Genomic DNA, 15,344 nt, shown 5'->3' with positions numbered 1-15,344 from the left:
AAACTGTACATACCACATGAAGGAATTTGCTACATGAAGGAATTTAGTTTGTACACAGCACATCACATTGTATTTGTGATGCAAGCCATTAGACGTTGTGCTGAACGTTCCTACAACACGTTTAAGTTTACTGTACAAATGCCAGCGAAACGAGGGACACTCTGTTGGCACCAGAGGGCAGCATATGAGTGATGTGATAAAGGAAAACTGCTCTGCGCGTCTGTAATGCATCCAAGCGCGCTGCTCTCTGATTAGTGTAAAGTCAACTCAACCTATGAGCTCCACCCACAACCTTTTATATAGATGGAGTATCCTACACACCGGCCATAAAACTCTGATGGTCTATTGGTGAAATGGTTGTCCTGGTCAAAGCGAGTCCTCCTCATCTGAGCAGTAAAGCCATGGATGGAAACCAGAACAAAGTGGAAGCCAATGTTCTGCTACTGGGCGCAGAGAATGTTGGGAAGTCAGGTGAGAGCAAAAACAATCGCTTTTCTGTGTGAATCAATAGAATGTCCTCTTGATGTCATGTTTTACTCTAACGTTACAATGTTATTTATTGTATTTGTCATTTACAGCCCTCACCGTGCGTTTTATCACGAGAAGATTCATCGGGGAATATGGAGATATTGGTACGTCAAGATCTACTTTTTTGCTTTTTATTTGTAGGCAATATCAGCAGTCTTTAACTCCGCTTTGTTTTCTTTCAGAATCCATATACAGTCATATCGATAAAGTTGACGGTCGTGAGATATCCCTGCGTATTTGGGACTCGCTGTATCCACAGGTATGATGATGCTCTGAGATGTTTGTGGTGAGATTTTAAGCGTTCGACTGCGTGCTCTTTAACATGTTTACTCACAGGCAACTATTTTTAAATGAAAAGCATGGGTACAGAAATATTACAAAACATTTCTCTTTAAGCCAATATTGCTGATTCACGAGAAAGACAAACGGAGCTCAGAATGATAAAATATAGGTGTGTTCTGCAACACACAGAGAAGCGAATGAAAACAAGAATGACCCTTAATAAAACGGTCTGCTTTTAAAACAGAATGCATGACATCTGCACTGATTTCTTTCGCATCCAGAGACAACCTCTACCTCCACTAGAAAAGTATTTGTGCCATTAACTAGGGTCAGTCATCTCATTGATGCCTTAATAAAAACTAAGGTACAGTACGAGCAATCTATACGATCTATATTAACATAAAAAATAATACACAGAAAGTATGTATGTGCAACAATAACATGCATAATAGTGCTAATAAGGGTTATTTCTATTTAAAAAAAACCTGTTTACACATTTAGAAAAAGGGGGTCCCTGCTCCATGCATCTCTTATCAAAGGGTTCCTTGCCCCGAAAATAATCAATAATTTGATGTCGATCTGAGCAGCGCTGTGGAAGAACAGCGTACCTGTTTTTTCTCACTGTGGTATTTGACCTTCTCACTTGTGTTTTTTTTCTAGAGCTGCGAAACCACTGAATCCATCAGTGACAAACAGCTTCAATGGGCAGACGGTGTGATCCTCGTCTACAGCATCTGCGATCGCTCCAGTTTCGAGGTGGTACAGCAACAGGTCCAGCTCATCCGCCAGACCCGAAAGATTTCAGCATCCGCTCCAATCATCATCGTGGGGAATAAGCGGGACCTGCAGCATCAGAGAGTCGTGTCGAGCGAAGAAGGTCGACTTTTCGCCCTGTCCTCAGACTGCGGCTTCTTCGAGATCTCTGCTGCTGAGACCTACCATGGCGTCCTGCTGGTCTTTCATGAAATATTGGACTTGATCAAGGAGTCCAGAGCACTGAAGAGAGGGATGGCCGGAATTAAGGGCATTGTCAAAAGTGTGTCTGCGGTGTTTGGAAAGAAACGGGAGATCTGAGTGTGGGACGACGATGATGATGTTGATGATGATAGCCTACTGTTAGGCGGATCCAGTCGACAGTAAACCAGCTAAAAAGGTGAAGAGGACTCGGTCCGACGGGTTTTAGGACCATATAGAGTTTATTTCGCCCAGTTTATGTGCAGGGACGGTGATACTAAAAGAATAGCAGTGATAGTTAAGTGATGTTTTACGGTAACCCAGCTTTACGGTGAAGAAAATGACCCAGCTTTACGGTGAAGAAAAGTTGTGTAGGTCTGTTACAGCAAGGTAATAAAGGAACTAATGATGTGAAGCTGGGCCTTTGAGGTGCTCATAGGGTATGTGTATTGAGAAGAGAAGCCCATTCAATTTTTAAGATTGATCCTTTTGCACCGCAATGATGATATGAAGCTGAATTCAAGAGAGATTCTGCTCCTGAAAAAATACCTGAAGTACAGGGGTGGACTACTTTATATCATCACTGTATTATTTTCCATTCAAGAGTCGTGACAATGTGTAGATTCATCTTTAATATATATGTATATATATATATACAGTATTTTTCCAGAACATGTTCCTTAGTTTCTTTGATGATGGTGTAAATGTAACTTAAGTGTGAGTATTATAATATAGATCCTGTGAAAAATAAGTGTTCAGTGAGAAGAGACTCGTGTATACGGATCTTTCTCTTATATAAAAAACATACTGTACTTAAATGTTTTGATGAGACATTGTTTATTCTGTATAGTTTAATGATTTATGATTTCAATAAAGAAAACCATACTTGCACATTTGTGAATTCATAGTTGTTTACTTGGTGGGCAAATAAGTATCAAATGTTTTATTACATTTGAACCAAAACTTGCATTTGTTACAGAAAAAAAGCTACAGGAGTTAGATGCTAATAGGACGGAAACAATATAAAGGATCAATCTTAAGTATCTTGAGCTATACACAGAGCAAAAGTTATAAAGAAATCCTTTCTCACCATTATTTTACAAGCATTATTCTTTCAATACCTTGTGTTCATTACAGTGACAGTTAATTCTTGTTTATTGACATGGTAACCTTTATTTTCACACCTAAATCAGCTAATAAAAAATGCATTGGTGTTACAAAAACACTTGTTATTGTCCTAATATAATGTTTTTATAGGCTATCAAATTTGATTTCAATTAAATTAATTTATTTACATTTTTAAGTTTATTTTCAGCTGTATAATTTCGTTCTTTCTCTGTGTTTGTCTCAACTTTCAGCCATTTCTTGACACCAGTCTATTAACAAAAAACAATTCTCACAGTATATAAAAGATATATATGCTATGTTTTTATTGTTAAGCTATGGAAAAGAAATAATTTTATTTGGTCTAAACAGAAAGCTTATATTAAAAATATAAAGATGAGATGTTTGTTAGACTATATGCGACTACATTTGAGCCGTATACCCATTATCCAGGAGTACATTAAGGTGTTAAATTTAAGAAGATTAACACTTAATTCTCTGTGGTTTCCACCACAGGTATGACCTGCTCCTCAGATGAAGAGGCAGTACTCAAAATCTCAAATGCACGTTGGCTCTGTGTTACTAACTGCATGATGGGAGCAATCAGAATTTCGGTAGCCGAGGAACGCCGATAGATCATATCAGTAGTTGGCACAGGCAGTGTGTCACATTCTGCAGGACCCGAAGACTGGTCGTCTTTTTTCAAACTACCCTTACGGCCATTAGCCGGCACTGCCAAAGAAATGGGGGAGCGAACCGGGCTGGTAGGTGGCCCACTTGCAGACCCACGACGAGAACGGGCATAAAGGCTTCTGCGGCGACGTGGACGACCATCCATAGCCTTGAGAAAGAGGCTGTTTGCAGAAGTACGGCTGGGTGAACCGTCTGGAAGGTCATCTGGAATTGGGTTGTTTGTTGCATTGAGATCAGACACCCGTGTCACCTGACAGAGCAGAGCACAAAACCAATACTCAGATCATTTTCCTGATTATATTATATTGAGTATATGCACAGGGCCCATGTGAAAGGCGTTTGTTTAACATGTCTGCATTTTTCTAAGCTTTGTTTTACATTATTATCCAATCTACTATAAAAACTTCAATCATTTGAACACTAAAACACTCAATATTCATGTTCGGACTTGTTTTTGCAATCAATACAATGCTCAAAAACGCAGAGGTTAAGGTTATATTTTGTATATTTCTATTTTTATATTCATAACAACATTCATTCGTGTGGCCTAGGTTTTATTTGACTCTAGTTCTTATTTGTCTCTGTTTAAAGTAATCCATGTTTAATTTAGGTTTTAAATGAATGCCCTGAAACATGAAGCACCCAGTTCTAAGTAAAGATAAAAATGGGTGCTGTGCTAACAGAAAACTGAAAAAGATCCTAAACCAGTTTGCGCTTACTGAGCTTCACAGTAACAAAGACAGAAAATAAACTAGGACCGAAAATGAATGCAGCAGACTATTATGAAGACACACTTTAAATTAAATCTGCTATTGAATTTTATTTAGCTATGTCATGGGAACATAGAGTGACACACTTAGCTCGACCAATCTCAAGAACCCCTCTTAACAAATTGAGAAAGCATGATTGTTACAATTCAATATAAAGAAAATCATGCCCAGACTTATTATGGTAACACACAAGAAGCAACAAGTTTTTTGTATTCTGATCCAGTGTATGAAATATAGCCACATCTAGTGGTAAGGTTGCAAATTGCAACCAAAGGCTCACTACACCCCTCCATTTTGAAGCACTACTGCTGCACACAGATCTAAGATGTTTTGTCACGTTCGGCCGAAGGAGATAACTAATTTACGAAATGAGCTCTGTAGAGCAGTTTGTCCGTTTAGGGCTACTGTAGAAACAACATGACGAATTCCATGCAAGGGGAACCTTGTTTTTTATATAAGATTGTGTTGTAGATTGCACTTGAGTGTGTTCTCACCAGGTCATAGAGCGGGGTGGTGTTGATGAGTAGCTGTATAAGTAGTTGTCCCAGTTCCAGCAGGTCGTCCATGATGGTGCCGATCTGAGTAGGTAGAGCCAGTATCTGCGGTACCGGTGTCAGACCCTTCAGCGCCTGTATACCCGAGGCAAGCCGTGACAAGAGAAATGAGCGCTGTTCCTCTGCGTGAAGCATTCGAGATACGTAAAACGTCAGAAGCAGCTGCAGCAGAGATGCCACCATCTCCATCAACTGCGTTAGACCCACCTGATTAAAGACAAACAACAAAACACGTCAAGGAGTGGGACAAGTAACAGGGTAGTACTTACTCAAAACAAACGATTACACAGATGGTCATGTGGCAAGAGCTATGCAGGACAAACGAGACACGTTTTCGCTCCTGACACTTAAAACTAAGTGGGTTGGAAAAGAAGGCCTAATGGTTTAATCAAATGGCAAAAAATTAGTATTCACAAACCCACAGACGGCCTGCAGTAGAGTGAATGGCATTATTCTGTGTCTCAAAGGTTTTTTTACGATAAACTTTCTGCTTTGTGTGAGTAAATGGACAGTGAAAAACTGGCACTGTCAGCTACATTGTTGACCTTAATGAAAAATTATTAAACAAAGAAGGGAGACAACCTTACATTCTTTAAGACTTGCTGTCCTGAATAATCATATCTATTTCTGCCAACATCTCTGTCTGTAGGTTTGTCTGTTCTTTGAACCTAATTTGTAATTTTTGTCTTAAGCAGACTAATCATATTTACAGAAAAAGACTGCACTGCGAAAAATGAATTTCCTACTAAGAATTTTTTTAATACATACTGTATATTTGACAAGAAAATATTTGTAGTCTTGTTTCATAAAAAATATATAAGCATAATATAATAATATATTAGAGTATATATATATTTTTTGTTTTTGTTTTATACCTTTAGTACCTAATTTTAATTTCCTACCCACTGGCAGTTATTTTCTTTTAAATATAAACTTAATTCTTATTTTTTATTTTATAAAACATCCTGGGTAAGTATCTTAGATTCCATTTTATTAGATATTTGTACTAGAAAACAAGTTAAAAAAGTTAAAATATTAAGTAATTTTATATTTTTAATATAATGTTTTTATTGTGTGGTCAGAGAGTAATCTTAGTTAAATCTTTAGTCTTCAGTTTAATTTTGTCTGGGACAAATAGGCCTAGTTAACTACAAAATATGCATTACATTTGTATTTATTCACTATGCCAACAGATTTTATCCAAAGTGAAAGTGCATCTTAAATTTTGTCAAATATATGTAAGTTAATATGAAGAAGAAAGAATGCAGTATTGTACTACATGTGAATCTAATTAAAGTCTGGCATGCTATGAAAGCCTGTCCATGCGGCTGATCACACCACAAGCAGCCAACCTCTCACGTGGACCTTCATCTGCTGCCAGGAAACGTGAGTCTGAGTACTGAAAGAATAGAGCCAGTCAGGTCAATGCTGGCACACACAGTCTTGCTTTGGCAATAGGACCTTCATATTGTTGTTTGATTTAGGTGAAGGAAAAGGGGGTCAGACAGTTTCCAAGTTCCCCTCTTGTGTTCCCATCATCACACCGCAAAGCCCGTGACCAAAACGTGATTTACTGTAAGTGTCGAGACCAGACCAGAGCACATTAGTCCACCTACTGATCCCCAGTACACAACCTTGTGTACCAATACAAAACATGGCTGGGATATGCCAGATATCTATGAGGTCAGTGGACGTGAGGTCTCCGTCTGGGCATGAGAAAAGGTTTAGGAGAAGGTGCAATTCTCTGAGGCTTCATTTTTAATAAAAGCTTTAAGGAAGATTATAAAATGAAAATGATCAATAGAAATGTTAAAGAGGGTAAATCTAGCTTTATATACTAGATAAGTGTTTCGTGGACGAAGTTCTTTATAACGTATTTATTCATATATACGTGAAACCAGTATATATTTACTTCGTGTAATCAAAAATCAGCGTAAAATGACATCTTTCCTCTCAGGAAATATTTTCAAACAATACAGCTGTCTAAGGGCGGAGGGCTTACATATCCCGCAATCTTCTCATCTCCTCTGTTGCCAGTCTGCTATCTGCGTATGTGTCCGTCTGGATTAGTTTGTTTTTGGGCCTGAAACACATGCAGTGACCGCCAAATGGCACGTAGCATTAGATCCCACTGGGATTCAGCCTCAACTATGAGCCCTCTAAAAACACACTGTGCCCTGGCTCTGTTTGTTTGTCTTTGATTTCTCAGAAACGATTAAAAACTGATATAAAATTCATTACGACATCAAAGATTACATCATTTTTATATCCATATTAAGTCACTTAAGTTTATTCATAAAACTAAAACGAATACTAACTTTGATTTGGAAAAGAGCACACTTAATCAAAAATGTTCGCACAACCTGTTATATTTCCTTGAAAACATGATTTATTTTCCCATTATAAGCAGGTGGTCTTGCTTAAAGAATGTTATGTTATTTTTTATTTAAAAATACCAAGCTATTGGTTACTCGCATTCTGTAAAAGAGAAAAACACTTATCAGGCTGTGATACAGTCTGAATCTGCTTCTCTCCATGTCTGTGTCTGCCTGACTGTGTCTCAAGGGTCTTGATTAAGAACAAGTAATTGCAGTTATTTATGCAACGTGTATGAGTCTAAGAACTACCCAGGAAGCCCCAAGGGTGGCAGGGCAACACGAATGACTCCGGCATGGTACACGGCACGTAGAGTCTCTATTTTGGTCATGCCTACGTGGTCTGAGAATGTCCTGGAAAGGCCCATGTTGACATCACCCAGAGTTAAGACTACTTTCAGGCACGTCTGTATTTATATTTTTTCTCTGTGTTTTTTGTGTTATGTTCCAACCACTCTCCATTTCTCCTTTGAAGTCTCCAGCCTCCTTTGGGGTAATTCTTTTATTTTATGGTTTTCTTTTACTTTATTCCAATGCAAACCTATGTATAAATTAAAATCTGAGAATTGCATCCCTTAATCTCAACAAACCATGAGTCTTCACTGTCCAAAAGACAAGATGCATGTTTATTTCCAGTCTGTCAGTGTTCCATTGCTCAGCTGCTCAATAATGGAAACTGTTATTTCATAACTAAAACAGCTGATCAGATCAATCCTGCTCTTCTGCAGGAGAAAATGTTTTTTTCCATCAATGATATGGTATGGATGCAGCTAAATACGGGAAATCCTGGAGTATTTGAGTCAGTCAGATCTGCATTTTAGACAAAGGATTCCTGAGGGGTGTTATGAGATAATGGTCCAAAAGAAGTGTCTGTGGTCTGGAATTCCAGGGCGGATGTCTACATGATGTGCATTGGTTATACGCAAGAAAATGTGGTGTGGGGTTGTGTGTTTAGATATGCTATGGTTATGGAACAAGTGTTTTTTGTGAACAGCCTACCGTTTCTGCAGCTGTCCCCAGCATCTGCAGAACGCCATCCACTCGCTCTCTCAGATTCATAAGTCTGTGGTACAGCTGAAGGTACAGACACAACGACAGGCTCCGGATCCGCATCCACATCTGAGGCTCTTCATCTTCATCTTCTTCATTATCATCCTCATCTTCGTACTCCCGCACACGGATCACCCACTCATGATCTGTAAGATGAGACAATGTAAACTGGCTCTAAAACCAAGCTCTTCAAAATAGAAAAACAAATTATAATAGTTTATAACAGAAGCAGTGGCGTTGCTATGCTCTTTTTATGTGGGCTATAGCCACCCTAAAGGTCTGGCTTAGCCCCCCTTTAAAATTTTGAGGAATTATGTAATTTGTACAGGGATGCTCTTTATAGTCCTCTTTAAAAGTCTAATTATGAAAGGCTGCTCTATTTAGTGCATTCTTCAGTTCACTGCGGCATGGAGTGGAGTGAACCTCACAAGCAGAGTACAAGGTGTGTGCATTAACATGACATCTGCATCTTTGTCATTCTTTGTTATTTATGCAGCATACATAATATGATGCGGTAGCGATACAAGACCCTTTCCCGTCCACTGTAAAAAGTTTTTTTCTGCGCTCACCCCTCCTCACACTGTTAAGTCACTTAGTTGTTTACCTCCAACAAAATGAAAGCACTTCACACCAATGACAGCATACTTTCGAAAACAATGAAGATGATATTGTAGCGCACAGAAATGTGTCATTCAAGAATTAACGACTATTTTAACACTTAGTTATAGAGAGCTGATGGTAGTCTCGCAGGAGAACTTATCGCAGCTTTCTTTGCCAAAGTCGCGCCCAAGATATGACTGACAGGTAAAGCAACCAATTCCGTTTAGTTTTGTGCCGCTGGAAATGTCCCAGCAGTAACAGACCGGTGTACATTCAGAAACGTGTCAAACAGAAACAACAATGATTATTCTCGATGATGAATGAAAAGTTCATGCCATGAACCTTGCATAGTTCTAAGAATGAAGCGTTTAGACGATTATGATGATTTCTTACAGCAACATTACTTCTTAGATCAGACGACTTCGTATTGTTTCAAGGCGGTCTGTTAAAGAATGCGACACACACGTCTCCCGGAAATCCTGTGAAATTCAACCAATCAGATTACGACTTCGAACGTTCTGAAGTGTTTCCAGAAAAGTGTGCCTTATGCATCAAACGTTTAGTTAACCGTCCGTGGTCGTGACACGTCTGAGGCTGAGACTAGGGCTGTGTCCGAAATCGCCCACTATACTGTTCCCTGCATTGGTTCACTAATATAATAAACTTTAAGGAGCGGGTGAAAACGAGAGAGTAAATTCGTGTGGATGTGATAGAGATAGATGAACACGCAGTCATCCACAGATCTGGCAGCTAGGAAGGTAAACAGTAGCAAAACATTAGAGAAAGTAGATTTCAATTTATGAACTTGTGAAGTATTTGTACCTGTAGCCTACACTACAATGTACACTCACAGCCCCAATGTGAAAACTTGTAAAATAAAGTTTTGAAGTTGAATGTGGAGCCGTAAAGTAACAAACATAACAACAAATCGCAAAACAAACAACAAATCTAAAAGCCAAAAAACTATTCCTGAATCACAATTACAAATCTGAAAACGCATAAACAAACCATAAAGCACAACAATAATTCCAGGGGTCCCATCCAATCAGGAGTAACTACCCCGGCGGTCACACAAAAGACCTACCTTTTCCCGTTTTACCGATTTGTCGTTGTGTTTTCTGACTTATTTTGTTTCCGGAATTGTTGTTGTGCTTTATGGTTTGTTAATGCGTTTTCAGATTTGTAATTGTGATTCAGGATTCGTTTTTTGGCTTTTAGATTTGTTGTTTGTGTTGCGATTTGTTGTTTTGTTTGGTACTTTACGGCTTCCGTAGTACGGCACTCACAAATCTGTCTTCTGAATTTTAAGTTGCAGAAAAATAGTCACAAATGTGTAAACTGGCATTTACAAAAAACATTGACAGATAGGCTACAAATGCATTGCACATATTTACACGTTTTCCTAGATTCGGCAACCACAAATAGACATCTGCAACCTCTCAAACCTGTCACTGCAGTTTCAAATCTTCCCGCCTTGACTTTTGTTACTACTTTCGCGAAAAACCCGTTGCAAAACTAACTTGTGCACTCGAAAGCTCAGAGGCGAGAGAAGGAACGACATTTGATGACGTCATGGGGCTGAGCCACACCGCCCCCTAATGGCAGGGAAACATATTAAGTTATTCATTATACTAAATAATGATTCAGCAGTTGATTGTGACGTTTATTATATGGATTCGTGGCTTTGAATTATATATGTTGCAGTTTGATCGATACAAGTGATATTATTCTTTTAATATGAATAGCTTGTCTTTATTTTGCATATTCTTTCTTAATTATTTATTTTATTAATGTTTGTGGTACTTGGAGAGTGCTTATATATATTTCCGCATTGGAGGATGAGCCTCCCTAATATTGATAACCTAGAATCGCCCCTGAACAGATGACCATGGGCTGTTTGTGTAAAGTTGTCCCAGATGAACAGAAGGACATTTGCGACCTCTTGTGGTTACATCGCGTGCCCATACAAAAATAACACAAATCATTCTGGGTGGTTTTGAAAAGACCTGCAATTGTTTCATAATATTTTCAAATAAATCCCTTTAAAATGTTCTTACGTAGTGTAGGTGGCAGAGGCAGATAATAAGCCACTGCCGCCTCTGATTGGGTGATGAGCTCATCCAGGGCAGCGGTGACAACTCTCCCGGCTGCCGATTCTTGAGCTACCGCTAGGAGGCGCATGCTGAGGTCCTGCAGGCTTTCCCATCCGTCCACGACTCTATCCAGCTCATCATTTACACGAGACTGCGCACCATCCAGTCTCGAGAAGAATGCGTCCTTTAGGTTAACAACCACCTTAAAAAAAGGTGAGCACCGACTCAGTGAGGGTTATTGGGGTACTAGAGAAATTGAAAGCACGCAGGGTGACAAACACACATTTTTACTAACCACAATTATAACATATTACGTTGTCAGTCATTAAAAAGGTTACATAACAAGTTAGCTAAACTGATTATTGTTTTGGTTGCTGTCGAACTAACCACCATTATCTCCCGTCTGTTGCCAAACAAATCCGTGCCATTATTTGGAAACGCTCGTTTCCCGAAAATGTGACAGTGAACAGCAACAGCTGCCTTTAGCCCAGCTTCTTCTTGTACTTCTTAAACACTCACCTCATCTGTGGGCTGCAGGATGATAGGGAAACGCTTTTCGAGTTGGTCCAAACCCAACAGTGCAAAGCTGTTAACTGCCTCAACTGTAAAGCAAAACTACATTTACCCATATAATAATACATTTAAGGATGTCACAGGTTATTTTTGTTACATTTTGTAATCTTAGATACTTTACTAAACAAATATATTGGAACATAGCCTACTGGAAAATATAATGCAATATTACATTTCCATATATTGTAACCAAGTGCTTGAAAGCGGCAAATCCTTATGTATTATAATAACATGTCCATTGTCATATTGTGTGTTTATTATCACTGTATACTTCTATATATTTTCAAACATATATTACATTATTGAAAAATAAAATATGTGAAAATATTAGTGTAGTGTGAGATTCGTGTAAAACAAAGTTGTCAGAACAAGAGATGTTTTAAAGTCTCATGCGCCCATTGGTTACTTCACTTAAAGGGATAGTTACCAAATGGTTAAGTCAAATTAAAATGGTAGTCAAAGGTGCCCCAGAACTGTTCGTCTGAAAAATATCTCATTTTGAGTTCAACAGAACAAAAAAGATACAATTATTTTACTACTATGGTAGTGTATGATGTTCCAGAACTGAAAATTGCTAACATTCTTCCAAATATATTTTTCTGTGTTCATCATAACAAAGAAATGTTTACAGGTTTGGAACAACTTGAGGGTGAGTAAATGCTGACAGAATTTTCATTTTTGGGTGAACTATCCCATTAACCAGTCTGTTATCTGATAATAAACTATTACATTTCCAACACAAATTTAAGAGATTCAGGAGATATTTACACATATAATTCTAATCCGCGTCTATGCATTATCCATAAATGTTCCCTCTCCATAAATGTGCCAGACTCACTTTCAGATTCGAGGTTCTGTAGGTAGGGCGCTGCTCGTTGCAAGGCTGCTGTAGATGCACTGCGGACACCCAGCTCTGCTACACCCCCCACAAACCCGAGCAAAGGATAGCGACCCTTCACACCCATGTAGATGGTTGAAGCCTGCTGTAACGCTGAGCTTACAAGTGGTAGTTTTATGACACGCTTCAACACATTCCCCTTCAGAGACATAAATATGTATTTGAATGTGGCTTCACATGAGTTGAAGACTACAATGATGCAATAAATGAACAACTTTAAATGTGAAGTGGAATGACATTAATATAGCTAATCTTTGCAAAACATTAGGCTTACCTCATTGTTTTTTATTTTAGACATGATTCTTCGTTCTGTGGTAGCAGAGCAGACAAAACAACACATTATACATATATATTTATTCATTATTTACAATGTTATGTTTTTTTGTAGATTAAACCAGAATGTTTGGTAGGCACGTTTAGCAAAAGAATTGCATTAAAAATCATGCGATTTGGACAACATCAGTACTGTTCTGTATTCCACAGGTTGTGACCTGACCATGGGGAAGTCAGCTGATGTCGCCTGATAACACCAGCCTATGACAAACTCATTCGCTGTGCAAACTTCATTAAGCATCTAAACCGTGTGTTTTCAGAATCAAATAGAAGACAGAAAAGATTTGGAAATCTGTTTCATCAGCAAGCCTCAATGCATCAGTAATTTGTCATAAAACATGTGAAGTAAAATTGATGGCTATAAGATTTTGAAGTGTAGCGCATGAACATTTATGCATTGAATAACAGAGGTTTTAGATGTGTACAGACGCTGTAATTTGATCACTGGCACCCCTAGAATTTCATTTAAGTTAGTGGCCTAAACCGTTAAACCAAAACAAATGAAATCATACAAAACAGACCTCAGTCTCTCAAATATATTTCAAGATCAAACTAAATCTACAGATCAAAGAATTCTTGGGAATGTTATCACATGGAATACATTTCAACTGTGTCAAATCTGAATGACAAAACACTTTTTGTCATTCCGTTGAAGTTGTTGCCTTCAGACTGGCTTGGCGCTGAGCGGCCACCCTCCCTGTGGAACTCAACACAGATCAAGTACTAAACTGTCAAATCTTCGATCAGATCTCACCAAACAAATCAAGACAAAAAGGTGTGAAACAGGTTGGAAAAACCTAAATAAAACACTTCTTGGTAAGAAATAGACAGCTGCCTTTAGACATTATAACATTAGTTTTATAAATTAATAATTTGTTAAGCAACTTATTCCCCCTACATTTATGCCAATGCTAGCAATAAATACAAGTTACCATACTACTCTTTCTTAAAAACTCCTTAACTTCACTAGCTGTGACAAAATACAGCAGCAAATGATTTTGTAAATTTCATGAAATTAATTGATTGGCTATACGTCTGTTTGAAGAGGAAAATAGACAGCACACAGGGATACATACACCAACCTTGTATATAGACTGTACCTCACAACAAACCATTTTCTGAAAACTACTGTGTGACTGCAAACTGTGAATTATGCTCCACTTCTTGTTATTTTGAGTAGACCAATAAAAATGTCAAAACAGCTAAACTGTATTCTTACCTTTAAGATGAATGATGTGTCTTTTAGGATGAATAGAAATTTCTAAGATTTTATAGAGATACGTTGTAAACTTGTTGTTTCTATGAGGTCTCCCTCGTGTGTCAGCAGTGTCTTAATCGAAAGTTTCGTTTGTCGGATGATTTTGTCATATTTCATGGTAGGTGCATGTGATGCCCCTCATTTGGGGTGCGGCTGGTCCACGTACTCTATGTTGTTTGCCAAATTATTGGCTTACCCAACGCACACAAAGACAATCTTAGTGAGATGAAATGGCACATTTTCCGTGAAACCAGTATGTGATTTCACGGACCCGACTCCTGCTCGGTTTATCGGTCTCCCTTCAATGATTCACAAAAGCACTTAACATAGACTCTTGGCAACCCAGAGAGCCCCAATATATACGTATTATACATATAATACAGCCGAGATAAGAAAACTCAATTAAGAATCCATTTACATTTTTCATTCAGTCAGTATTTTTAGACGTATCGTAATTCCTGTTGAGTCTGTTGAATTTCAACAAAATCTGTGACAAAGTCATCTAACAGCAATGTGAAAGATTGACAGCATGACATGACACATGTGATAAAAATCAAGGATATTTATCAAGGATATTTTAAATCAAGGATATCACATACATTTTGTCCAAATACATTTAGAAATATTATTGTTGTATTGCTTAAAAGTGAGCATGAACTTGCTTTCTTTGCAGTATTTGAGGTCATACAGAGCATATTTTCTGTTGTTTTTACCTGTTTCTCAGTGCACCAAGGGGTCTGTAGTCTGAGAGAACCGTATTTGCAAAACCTTGAATTGTATGAATATGTCTTTTGTTTGAAGGAAGTCTAGTCAGATTTTTTAGCCCTCTATATCCTCAGTGTTGTAATTCTTAAACGAAATGCATTGACTAGCGGAAAATCTATATTTCACAGGAAATTAAGAACATGTAGCCTACGTCTTACAGTACGTCTCGTAAGTCATGAAGATCTTTCACAATGGCTCTCTTTGGGGTCTCAGGTCTATTTGTTGGAAAATTTTATTGAATTCCCAATGAAATATTTTCTCAGAATACCGCATTTGGTAAATGGTGCTTAAACAGCCTGGGAAATTCTCAGCCTTTTCATGCAAAAATGTGTAGCAATTGCTAATTTCCGCAGTATATACAGACTGCACTGTTGTAATGACCTCATTCTGTACTGTTCTGGGAATATCTGAATTGTTTCATATCAATAACAGTCTTGATCAATAAACCATTGAGCCTAAAGAAAACTGTCTGCAAAAACAAGGTAATTGAGTATATACCTTCATTTTGATCGAC

At 38.1% G+C, this 15,344-nt stretch overlaps 2 protein-coding genes across 2 annotated transcripts; one reads left to right on the top strand and one right to left on the bottom strand.

The window, feature by feature from the left end:
• Positions 1-165: 165 nt before the first annotated feature.
• On the top strand, positions 166-3,070 carry LOC306901083 (ras-related and estrogen-regulated growth inhibitor-like protein). The gene is made up of 4 exons (XM_079468584.1): positions 166-471; positions 579-632; positions 711-787; positions 1,471-3,070. The coding sequence occupies exons 1-4, from the start codon at positions 354-356 to the stop codon at positions 1,882-1,884; spliced, it is 663 nt and encodes a 220-aa protein (XP_079324710.1). The 5' UTR covers positions 166-353; the 3' UTR covers positions 1,885-3,070.
• On the bottom strand, positions 2,589-14,123 carry plin6 (perilipin 6). The gene is made up of 8 exons (XM_079468583.1): positions 14,027-14,123; positions 12,749-12,783; positions 12,415-12,613; positions 11,523-11,605; positions 10,968-11,205; positions 8,260-8,456; positions 4,826-5,092; positions 2,589-3,811 (listed from the first exon to the last, which is right to left on the bottom strand). The coding sequence occupies exons 2-8, from the start codon at positions 12,770-12,772 to the stop codon at positions 3,359-3,361; spliced, it is 1,461 nt and encodes a 486-aa protein (XP_079324709.1). The 5' UTR covers positions 12,773-12,783; positions 14,027-14,123; the 3' UTR covers positions 2,589-3,358.
• Positions 14,124-15,344: the final 1,221 nt, after the last annotated feature.

Source organism: Barbatula barbatula (genome assembly GCF_947034865.1).
Source record: "Barbatula barbatula genome assembly, chromosome: 12".
Classification (NCBI taxonomy): Eukaryota; Metazoa; Chordata; class Actinopteri; order Cypriniformes; family Nemacheilidae; genus Barbatula; species Barbatula barbatula.
The sequence above is the reverse complement of the archived record's forward strand: the minus strand, read 5'-3'. Positions and strand labels throughout refer to the sequence as shown.